General features: G+C 49.0%; 1 protein-coding gene across 1 annotated transcript; it reads left to right on the forward strand.

Annotated features, from left to right (window-relative positions):
- Nucleotides 1-5,439: 5,439 nt before the first annotated feature.
- On the forward strand, nucleotides 5,440-10,752 carry LOC123398289 (protein piccolo-like). The gene is made up of 5 exons (XM_045092769.1): nucleotides 5,440-5,953; nucleotides 6,075-8,410; nucleotides 9,435-9,845; nucleotides 9,940-10,169; nucleotides 10,265-10,752. Exons 1-5 carry the CDS (start codon nucleotides 5,763-5,765, stop codon nucleotides 10,532-10,534), a joined length of 3,438 nt encoding a protein of 1,145 aa, XP_044948704.1. The 5' UTR covers nucleotides 5,440-5,762; the 3' UTR covers nucleotides 10,535-10,752.
- Nucleotides 10,753-12,506: the final 1,754 nt, after the last annotated feature.

The following is a 12,506-nucleotide window of genomic DNA, read 5'->3' on the forward strand; positions in this document are numbered from 1 at the left end:
ATATGAACCGTCAATGGATGTATGATGACCGACGCACTTCGGAGTACATTACGAACCGGGACTAATGCCCGAGTTTTATGCCTTGTCCATGTGTTGACTGTCGAAACGTGAAGGAGTACTATAGCTCGAAAACCATTCAAGGCCACGTGCTTCGGAGAGGTTTCATGCCCACATATTATTGTTGGACCATGCACGACGAAAGAGGGGTTATGATGGAAGACAATGAAGAAGAAGATGATGATGACAAATATCCTATGTTCACTGAAGAATACAGTGATACTGCAATGGAAGACAATGAAGAAGAAGAAGGTGAAGAACAACCGGCATCAGATGAGCCCGTTGATGGTCTTGGTCGGGCCATTTCTGATGCAAAGAGACAATGCGATACAGACAAGGAGAAGCTGAAGTTGGAGGCCATGCTAAACGATCATAAAAAGTTGTTGTACCCAAATTGCGAAGATGGCAGCACAAAGCTTGGTACCACACTGGAACTGTTGAAATGGAAAGCAGAAACCGGTTTATCTGACACGGGATTTGAGAAGCTACTGAAAATATTGAAGCCGAAGCTTCCAAAGGATAACGACTTGCCCGAGACTACGTACGAAGCAAAGAAGGCTATTCGTCCTCTTGGATTAGATGTGCAGAATATACACGCATGCATTAATGACTGCATCATGTACCGCGGTCAGAAGTACGAGAATATGGACAAATGCCTGGTATGTACTGCATGTCGGTACAAGATCAGACAAGATGACCCTGGTGATGTTGAGGGCGATGACGAGCCCCCCAGAAAGAAGGTTCGTGCTAAGGTTATGTGGTATAATCCTATAATACGACGGTTGAAACGTCTGTTCAGAATCAATGAACATGACAAGTTGATGCGATGGCACAAAGGCGAGCATAAGAAAGACGGAAAGTTGAGACACCTCGCAGATGGGTCGAAGTGGAGGAAAATCGAGAGGGAGTGGCCGGACTTTGCAGATGACCCAAGAAACTTATGGCTTAGTCTAAGTACAAACGACATGAATCCTTTTGGGGAGCAAAGATGCAGTCGCAGCACCTGGCCCGTGACTCTATGTATCTACAACCTTCCTCCTTGGTTGTGCATGAAGCGGAAGTTCATTATGATGCTAGTGCTCATCCAAGGACCGAAGCAACCCGGCAACGACATTGATGTGTACCTAAGGCCATTAGTTGATGAACTTCTGTAGTTGTGGGCCAAACCAGGTGTACGTGTGTGGGATGAGCACAAACAACGGGAATTTGACCTACGAGCATTGATGTTCGTAACCATCAATGATTGACCTACTTTTAGTAACATTTCAAGATAGTCAATTAGGTTTTCAGAAATTCTAATATATGTATGTGTGTGGAATGAGCACAAACAACGCCCGCTCTGTGTTTGGGAAGAGCGTCCAGGAACTTCATCTGATCTTCCTCAGAAATTCCCTCTAGCATGCCAACACTAGCATGGAAAACTTTTAGAACAATAAGACAGAGTGTGGACTTTACCTACCACCTGTAAACTTATCCGCCCTTAGTGCATCAACGAATCTAGCCATAGTTAACAGAGGAAATTGCCTACAATTAGGTTTTTCAATTGTTGAAAAAATAGGCAAGTTCATGATTAATTCTAGTAAATAATTCATGATTGTAATAGAAATTAGCATGCAATGATATGGCATTCTAGGTGAACAGGAAAACATGCACGGGAGCATCACACATGAAACGAAAAGTACAAATAGAGACATGAACAGATCACAATGGACATACTATTCGTTAGTTGTTGGAGGAGAGATGGCGTTGATGACAATGTTGGCAATGATCTGTTTTAATGGCGATGAAGACAACAATGAGTAGCGCTGTCCAACTTGGACGAAAGACGACCCATGATGACAAACTTGAGTAGTCATGCAGAGCACTTCCTAAAAACCTAATTCGTCCTCTCCCGGTGCAGGATCACAAGGACGAATGATTTCGGAGACATTCTCTCCCGCTCAACGATGCACACTCGCGTTCGGGATAGAGTATACTATGGTGATGACTCAAGTTGTGATGAGGCAAAGCCCTAGATGTTTTCGGTACGTTTGGCCGAGGTTGGTAAGCAATATATATAGGAGGACGACAAGTGGTATCGTGTCACAATCATGATCTCAAACCGATTTTTTTAAGTCAAACTTACTGGACAAAGAGACAATCAACCTGTCTATCAAGACACTAAAAAATAAAACGACAAAAGGAAGTTGCACCCGTGCAAGGCAACGAATCATATTTCCAAGGACCATTCACGCGCATGTCGCATGTACGCGTCGTCCGGACCCGAGCCCGACGAGGCCAGAGCGAGCGCACGCGTGTGGTCTTTTATTTCTGTCCTTCACATCTCACTAAGTGTGATGTACAAAATCCATTATATAAAAAGGTCCAACTTTTCCATAACTTCTGGATGGGACTCAAATTAGAGCCACCACTTGTTTTTTATTCATGGACCACTTTTTGAGATTTCAAAATATGTTATGGGCATAGCCCATTTCTTTCTAATGACAAACACCAAGGTGGAATTTTTTTGAACCACACGTGAATAGATGTTATAAATTTATCTAAACTGGATACATTCGAAAAAAGGAGATACAAAGCACTCTTTTTTCTTGTGGGAAGAGATAAAGCTCATCCAAAACAAGGCTATTAACTTTGGTGGGATAACTTCTATTTGAGGGAAGAGTCTTTGGAAAGTATGATGCCCTCGAAAGATGCATGTTTTTCTTTGGCTATGTGTTTATAACAAAGTTATTACTAGAGATAAGTTGGAAAAAGAAGACCTGTAGATGACCCGCCATGTTTATTCTATTGTGCAAAATGAATGAGTGCACCACCTGATTTCGTTGTAGCCAAACATGTATGGACTTTGTCTCTAAATTCTTTAAAATTGATGAAATAACTTGTTTTGAGAAAATATGGCATGAGTATAAGACTAAATGTGTGCTAAACATGGTGATTGTTGCTTCCTTTTGGAGCATTTGGAAACGGAGAAGTGAATTCTGTTTCCAAGGGCATGCGTGGAGAAGCTTGAACCGTGTTCTTGCAAAACTAAGTATGTATCTTCATCAATGGGCGATGCTCTGCGATGACACACAGGTGATGCTATTGTGGAGTTGCATTCCCTTACTAGTCCAAAGACGAGGGAAAATTCTTCGGAATGCTAGGAGATGTTGTTTCCTCACGGCGAGAAGACCATCCAGTAGAGTGACGCCCTTTTCATCTTCACGGATGCCGACCTACCGTGGATTGTGTCATTCTGGAGTTTCTGTAATAACATGATAGTTCGTACAAAACACATCACATGTATCCTCGACAATGGTGGTGATCCATTGCAGCTCACGTTGAAGGAGTCTCGCCAGCAGCGCGGTTTGCAAGACGACCGACGAGAACTTTTGAAGACCCGAAACCCCACAGACATGGGAGGGACCCCGTCGGAGAGTGCGGCGGCTATGGGCCTCGGGATTCGCAGCTCTCCAACACGAAGAACGACGAATAACGAGGAACCAAGAACGAGGGAGAGATAAAATGCAGATGAAAAGTAGGAGATGCGTTTTTACGATTGTGTGTTGTTTAATCGGACGTCACCTCTCCTCTATTTATGAGACGACTCGACTTCGCGTACAAGAAAAAGACTAAAAATTCCGTTCAAAACATCAAAAAACCTAACCTTACCCGGTCAAGAATCTTTGATAATTTTCTGGATTCATTCGGAGCCACTAAGTGGTTTTGTTTGGACTCATCGAGTGCACGTTGCCAACTTTCTGTACTCTTTTGTATTCCATTAGGAATTTCCGAGTGGTTTCACTCGATCTCATCGAGTGCATTGGATGCCTCGTACCTAATTTTCAGACCTCCATTCAGTCTTGTCAAGTCAAATCCACTCGGTTTGTTCAAAATAACTCTGCAACTTTTATTCATGATCTTGTTTTAGCTCTGTAAGTTGCATACGACCTTGTATTAAGATGATTTTTATATCAAGATCGACCGTTTCAACGAGACGAAGAATTTTCATGTTGAGTCCTTTTTCATTTGAGGTTATAGTAATTGAATATCCGCCCATGCAAAAATATGATGTCAACAAGGATCTAGTCCATGAGGGAGACTCTCTTATTTTGCTTGTGCATTTTGCGGTTGTTTTGCAACCAATCTAGTTCTAGGGGCTTGATGTGGATGTTAGTTTGAACTCTGTTTCTCTTTTTGCTTCATTCTAGTTCCGGAAAACCACTTTCATTCAATAAGAACAAAGAAAGCTCATCCAAACTCACCCAAATGGGGTTTTGTTTGGAACTCTCTCATGGAAGTGAACTCGGGGCAGTTGACGTGTGCCAGCGGTCGGACCTCCTCGTGACATTTCCGTTGGTTTGGCGTGTTTGATCGCCGATCGCTGGCGGCTCTGCTGCCTATTGGCACTTGCCTCTCTGGTTCACTCCATGCCGCAAGCAAAACCAATCAACACTAGGAAAAAAATCAATGGCTGCCATATCTTGCTCTTAGTACATATTAGACCTGTGCTAGTGCATGTTTCTTAGCGCGGTTTCATATGCGTTTTGCTTATGTGGCACTGTATTTAATGAAAAGAGATAGTGAGATAGTATCTTAGCTAACAACCTTGACACGTGGTCATAGGCAAAAAAGAGGTATTAACCCAATCACATGCATGCATGAGCCAGAGATCATTAAATTTAGATACAACACATAAGATACAATGCATTATACTACTAGTTGTTTTTTATATTTTATTATGCATATGATTACGTTATAAGAGATGATGTATTGACACACGTCTTATCAATCAAGATGAGCTAAAAAAAAAGAGAGAGATCAGGTATCTATCCAATCAATGGCAGCCATATCTCAAAAAAATGGCTGCCGAATCTGCAACCAGACACGCGGCTCGCCCCGTGAAACATCTGGTGCCCGGTCCGTCTCCCCTCCCCCGGTGCCAAGGCATCTGTGTCGCGCAAGGAAGGAAAGAAAAGAAGAGAACGGCACGCGTGGACGAAAGGATCCCACGAAATAACAGCACGAATGGAAAGGATCTTGGGAAATAAAGCGTGATAAAGTACAGGTGAATGGCGCGACGGCGGGTTCCGTTGCTGTTTCGGCCGAGTCAGCATCCACACTAGCCTGGCCTGACCTAACCCCCCCCCCCCCCCCCCCCCCACCTGGCGGCGACGGCCGGTCGCGCGCGAAGCCGACGCACCACCCGCCGTCCGCCGGTAAAAAAAGCAGCCTTCACCCGCCGTCCGATCAGCCCGGCCCGGCGCGCGGGCGTCACGTCGCGCTCTCTCTTCGTTGGGTGCGACGTGGTCCGACCGGACCCGTTCGCGCGTTCCTGTAGCGGCCTGGCTGGGTGGGCCGGGGTCTTCCCTTGGAAGGCAGCGTCGCGGTCGCGGTCGAACCGCAGCTGCCGCGTCCGAATCGCCGGGGCTATCTTCCCGTCTTCCCCCGTGCCCCGTCTCCCTCGCCTCCACTGCACGATCGGCACATCACATACCATACTTACTTACATAGGCCGCTGCCGCGTTGTTTTCCTCGCCCTCCCTTCCCCTCCCGCCGCGACGACCACGGCGTACAAAGGACGGCAGGATCGGCAGCAGTGAGTGCCGTGGTAGGCGCGCGCGGCAGATACGAGGTGGTACGGCAGGCAGGGTGGCTATGTTGGCTTGGAAGGCGGGTTAGGATTTAGGAAGGTACCAGCAGCGTCGTCGTCGTCGTCGTCGGCCATGGATGTCGTCGCGGAAGGAGCCCGCGCCGCCGCGGCGGCGACTGGTGGTGGCGGTGGGTCGGGCGGGTTCATCCACTCCGTCGTGGGCCTCTCCTCCGCCTCCACGCCGCTCCTCTTCTGGCTCCTCACCGTCGCGCTCGTCGCCGCCATCCACGTCGCCTCCGCCTACATGTCGTCTCCCTCCCCAAGGTAAGACTGAGACCGGCGCCGGTCAATTTCCCGTGGGTTTGGGGTTTCTGAATTCCCGATCGCTCGTTGTTGGCGGCACGACTGACTGGCGGGTTTCCGAACGTGTTTTTGCTGTCGTCAGGGGCGAGGATAAGGAGACGGAGAAGAGGCCGCGCCGCGGCGGCTTCCCCGGCGACGAGAGGGACGGGGGGGCGGACGGGCACGACGACAGGGTTCTCCAGATGATGCGCAGCTTCAGCTTCGTGCACGCCAGCGAGGAGGATTTCGTGGAGGACATGGCCGCCTACGAACGCGCTTTCGACGACACGCCGCCCGAGCCGTTGGCCCCGCCTTCGCCGCCGCCGCCGGCTCCAGCCTCTCCGTCTGGCCTCTGCTTCAGCTTTCGGAATCAGATGCCCGAAATTCCGCGAGAGGCCCCGGTGGTTTCGACACCCGTCCGAGGGGAGGAGGAACAGCACGAACGGAAAAAGCAGGACAAGGAATCGCCGGTTCCGTTCGTTCCGGTGGCCACGCGGGAGCACGAACACGAAGCAGAGGAAGCAGAGGTGCTAGTGGAAGAAGATGATGAGCAGGGCGGGGAGGCTGTGGACGCAGAGCCGAAGATCGTCCCAGCCACGCACAACTACCGCTTCCTGACGGAGCGGGACTTCCGAGGGTTCGTCAGGGAGCCGGAGACCATGACGGTGCGCGTCCAGGAGTCCTTTGTGCCGCCACCGCCGCCGCAGCCGGCTGCGCAGCCCGAGGAACGGATAGTGGTCGACGGGTCCTCCCGCCGCGGCAGCGGCTCCGTCACGGCGAACGACCTCCGGCCGGCGGACAAGCCCGTCGCGCGCGACATAGTGGCGTCGCCGACGAAGAGGGCGCCGTCCAGGCGGAAGCCGGCGAGCACCGTGTCCAAAGGCAGCGTCGTGAGCGGGAGGACGAGCTTCGCCTCCGAATTCTCCGGCTTCGGCGACTCTGACTCAGACTCCAGCGCCAGCGACGACGGGTACTCGGTGAAGGAGCTCGTCGTGGACTCCGACAGCGACTGGTTCCTCTCGGAGAAAGACTTCCCGGCGGGGGTGCATGACGCCGCCAGCCTGCGGAGCTACAAGGCCAAGGTGCTCAAGGCCATGGAATCCCTGGAGGAGGCGGACATGCTGCAGCTGTCTTTCCAGGACTCGTCGGCAACCACGGTGTCGCCGGGCTCAGTCGCCCAGGCCTCGCCGGACAGCGTCAAGTACCCCGAGGACATGTGGTCACGGACCCCTTCGCCAGAAGCCGAGTACGAAGAGGAGGACGAGACGGGAACACCCCGAGAAGCCGAGGAGGCCGAGGCGAAGATCGTCGATGGGGAGGGGAGCAGCAGCATCGACATGAGCGACGACGACAAGCGCTCCTCGAGCAGCAAGAAGAAGATGATCGTGGCACCGGTGTACGACACGGAATTTGCCGGTGGTAACAGCTTGGAGCACTCCGAGAAGGAAATTATCACCATAAACGATCATTCATACGAAGCCATCTCTGATGCCAAGAGCAGTCCAGAGGTAACTACTGACAGAGAGTTGGTTGTTTCGTCTCATCAAGTAGTTGATGATACCGAGAGGCGCCCACAGCCATCAGAGAGGGGACTTGTCGGTACGAGTGGTCATCCACCCGAGCTTGTTTCTGCTGATAGAGAAGAAGCAGCCAGTAGAAGTGGTCAGGCAGCTGCATCGTTTCCAGACGACAATCATTCCGAGCAAGAATTTGTCGGTACAGATGGTCACTCACATGAATTTATATCTGATGTTTGGAAAGAAATTGCTGGTACAGAAGAAGAGGAAGAAGGTGAGGTTGCTTATGATTTCATGGGAAGCCCTGGCCCTTCAGAGAAAGAATCCGTCAGTAGAAATGCTCATTCAGATGACCTCAGCTCCAATGATCACAAAACAATTGTCCACACAAATGATCGGTCGTATGCCGTATCTTCTGACGATCGTACAACCCCAGAGCACTCAGAGCAGGAGTTCAGTACACATGATCATCAATATGGAGCAATCCCTCACGGCGAGAATATTTCAGAGCCAACGGAAGATAAGCATGCTAGTGCAGATGATGATCCAGCCAAAGCCCCTCGACATGTCCACTTTTCAGTCACTGAGAAGGCCAAGTCGCTAGATGAGGAGCAGGATCAGGAAGGCAAGTGGAAGGACTTGACAGAGGAAGAAGAGGACGAATTGGAGTCGCTGTGGGAGCACCAAGACCTGATCGAGCAGCTGAAGCTAGAGCTGAAGAAGGTGCGGTCAGCTGGGCTGCCGACGATCCTGGAGGAGTCGGAGTCACCAAAGGCGCCGATGGAGGACCTCAAACCATGGAGGATCGATGCTAAGTTCCTGCGCGAGGACCCGATGGATGAGCTGAACAAGTTCTTCAAAAGTTACAGGGAGAGGATGAGGAAGTTTGACATCCTGTGCTTTCAGAAGATGTATGCCATAGGTATGCCTAATTTCACATTACCACTTTATTCCGAGTTCTCTTTGATTCCAGTTTTATTTTCTAAATATAACTGCACATGTATTCTACAAGAAAAATTTAGGGTGCACCCACCTTTCTCTGAACCGATTGGTTTGATGGTCCATTATCTAGTATTCAATTGGTAAATCATAATCGCAGATAGCTAGTATTTATTGTGCAGATAATGGTTAACTATTTATTTGTTCCTCAACACATACTATAAATAGAATTAACCATTTATTAGGAAAGCACAAATATTTGGTTGTCGAGGGGAATATAATGACGAATATTTTGTGCCCAAATTTCCGTCTAACGAGGAAATACTCAAAGTTGTCGAGGGGAATATAATGACGAATATTTAGTTATGAAACCATTCAATTTTGTTTATTTCAATCTAGGTCCAAATGTAAACTTTTCTTTAGAGTATATTGTGAGAATTCAACTTGATATCTAATAGAGAATGCTGGAGAAATAGCTAGTTCCAAGGGAATTAACTGATTGGGATCATACAATGCGAAATCCGAAAAACCTATCTTGTCTTGAAAGCTATGGTGACTGGTAAAAGCAGCTAAAGTACTACCGGTAAAAGCTATGGTGGTGATCGATTAGGGGAAAACTGATCTCCACATGTAATGACCGAGATTCAGTACTTAGCCTTACCGAAAGAGATTGCATGGGCAAAGAGAGATGTTCTTCAATTGGTTGCTCCGGGAAGAACTCTGGGAAGAATGCAGAACTCCGTAGTCCATTCCTTTAGGACAGTAGTACTAGTTAAAGAAAGGACTGCAGAAATGCTATTCACAACGCCTGCAACTTTTGTGTCTATCAAGCATTGCATCTACTAGCTTTTTAAAGCAGTTTAAGGACAGACGAAGCTCTTTCTTGCTTTATACTGGCAACATAATATTTCATCCAGCTCAGCATGCTCCGTGAAATGGATTTCTTACCTTTTTTTTTTTCTTTAGTTGCTTTAATTAACGTGCTGATGTACTGAATGTCACTGCAGATTTTCTCCAGCTCAGAGGGCCCCAACAGTCCACGAACTCTCTGAAGGCCTTGTCACCGACGGCGCTATCCATCCTGTCGCACAATTTCCGGTCGGCTCGCTGGAGATCACCCGAGGACCCGTCGGACCGGCTTCTCAAGGATCTCCGGTGCGACTTGGAGACGGTCTATGTCGGCCAGATGTGCCTGTCGTGGGAGTTCCTCCGGTGGCAGTACGAGCAAGCCTGTGACCTGCCGGAATCCGACCCTTACCACAGCCACCACTACAACCAGGTGGCCGGGGAGTTCCAGCAGTTTCAGGTGATGGTGCAGAGGTTTGTGGAAGACGAGCCGTTCAAGGGCCCTCGGCTGCCAGACTACGTCAAAGAACGATGCCCCTTTCGCAACTTCTTGCAAGTGCCGGTGATAAGAGGTGAGGATTCTGAAATTCTAGCAGTCAATGGTGAGATGTCTGGTGCTGAATTTAGCTTGAAATGGTGAGCTCTAACGTGAACTTTGGATTTCAGAGGATAGCCTGAAGGACCGAATGGAGGACCAGCGCAAGGGGAACTACGTGATAACGAGCGAGGAGCTGGAGGTGGTCATGGAGGAGTCGATGCACATTCTTTGGGAATTCATCAAGGCCGACAAAGAGCCGCAGACATCGGTCCTGAAGGGCCTGTCTACCGCCCACGTCGAGCTCCAGGACCCCAGGGACGAGGCTCTTGTGAAGGGCATCCACGCCACGTTACAGAAGGTAAGCTTTACTCTACACACTACTACTACACAGCCGGCAAGGAGATGATTTGCTACAGTGCCTTACAAGTACTTCCACCTACTGGTGCGATGCAGAAAGAGAAGAGGCTGAAGGATCTGCTGAGGACAGGGAACTGCATTGTGAAGAAGTTCAAGAAGCCCAAGGAGGACAGGTCGGACCAGAACCTCTTCTTCTCGCAGGTGGACATGCGGCTGGTGGCGCGGGTGCTGAGGATGCCGAGGATCACCGGCGACCAGCTGCAGTGGTGCAAGGCGAAGCTGGACAAGATCATGCTGGTAGACAACAGGAGGATCCACAGGGAGGCTTCGTTTTTGCTCTTCCCCTGCTTGGAGCACAAAACATAAATCATGTCTGATTTTTTGTTCCGCTCTTTTGTCCCCCCGAAAAGCAAATCTTCACCATGTAATCCACGGCTTGTAGGTATTTTTCTTCTTCTTCTTCATCAGTTTCTTAGTGATCCGGTTCTCTACACAGCTTACACAGGTCGGGTACCTATAACTGTAACCTGATGAACATGGCATAGGCCACAGAGCCATCCATGGTATATAATTCTACTTACTTACTTGCAGCCCCTAGCCTAGCTAGCTAGCTAGGAAACGGCACACTTGTAATGAACCCATCCATCCATCGGAATGCACTACTGTACGCTTACAACAGGCCCTAGCTAGCCGGGAGTAGCTAGCAAAACAGCAAAGCTGTAATGAAGCCATCCTGCATCATCCATCAGAAATTCAGAATGTACAGATTGCCGTTTCTGAAACCAACTGTTGCTGCCTCCGTCGCCACATGCATGCCCATGGCACAAGGCATGCTTGCTTGCCACTTCGACCAATGGCAGTAAACAGTTGCGTGCTGGAAGAAGCGGCAATAAGGTGTGTGCGGGATTGTGCCGCACTGCCGCTGCTGGCAGCCACGAGTGTAAATTAATCGCTCTGACCTCCACTCTGGGTGAACAGTTGCCGTGCTCTTTTGCTTGCCACATGAGGCATCTAATGGCGGCCCTTACTGACCCTAACAACCCAAGTACCGAACCGGGAGCGATGCCTACCTCAACCAGAAACAGAGCTTTTCATTACTCAGGAACCAGGAACTGGCCGGCTGGCTCGTGTCCTACGCTTGTGTCGTCGTTTTCCCTTTTTTAACATTCCGCTCGCTTTGGTTCGAAAGGTGAATTCGAGTTTTTGCTGTGGAGCGGAGACGGAGAGGGGGCTCACCGTTGAGAGCAGCAGCCAAAATACATACAGGTAGGCGCCATGCATTCAGTGGCGTGACAACGATGGGGCCGAATGGGTTGGATCGGGGGAGGGGGAGGGGGAGGGGGAGGGGAGGCCACCACCAAGAAAGAGCCCCAGCGGCGGCCCCGGGCTTGTGGGCCGATCCTCCATTATCGGCAGCACGTGTAGTGAGGTGCCACGTACACAGGAGGAGGATCCCCTCAAAAAAACAAAAAAAACGTACACAGGAGGAGGATGGCTGGAACTGGAAGATGCATGCAGCGGCTGCGCTGTGCTGAAAGCCTCTTTCGACTCCATTCAGGTGTCGTCTACCTCAATCACCTGTTATGATTTTTTCTTTCTAGAAAACTTTCGATAACATGAAAGTACACCAAACATTAGAGATAATAAAAATTACATCCAGATCGGTGGACCATGTAACGACGACCATAAGTATTGAAGCGAGTCGAAGACGGGTCATCGTCATTACACTTCCTCGTCGCAGCCAGGCACAACTTGTTGTTGTCGACGTGATAAGTCTCATAAGACACACAAACAACATCCGTCTACGATAAAGAGAAGCGTAGATTGAAAATATTCAACCTAAAGACACACAAACAAAAACTGGATCCGAACAGGTTCATCAAAAACAACAACGGACCAAATCCCACGAAATTCATCGGAGACACACATCAGCTCTTACGATTTACCACATGTTACTCTTTTTCTTACACATAGAGCACTTACTATTGGAAATATGAGCAATTTACCATAGGATTTTATTACAGGAAAAACTAAGAAAAACATAATCAACATAGCAACAACGAAAGAAAGCAAGCTATATAGAGATGAGAAGACAAAAGACATGTGCATGTAGGATCCAGAAAAGAGCATATGTATAACCGTTCTACAAAGACAAGGTATCATCTGGAGTAATGAGTAGAAACGGAACATATCTAGCAAAGAAACTATAGCAAAAAGGTGTGATAGGAATTCAAAGAAGAAGCACATAAGTGCGTACTAAGTTGCAGCAGGAGGAGGATTGGTGTTGGCGTTGTCGTTGGCCATGGTACCGAAGAGGTGGTCAACGTCGGGGAAGAGA

The sequence above is a fragment of the Hordeum vulgare genome, chromosome 5H (genome assembly GCF_904849725.1).
Source record: "Hordeum vulgare subsp. vulgare chromosome 5H, MorexV3_pseudomolecules_assembly, whole genome shotgun sequence".
Lineage (NCBI taxonomy): Eukaryota > Viridiplantae > Streptophyta > Magnoliopsida > Poales > Poaceae > Hordeum > Hordeum vulgare.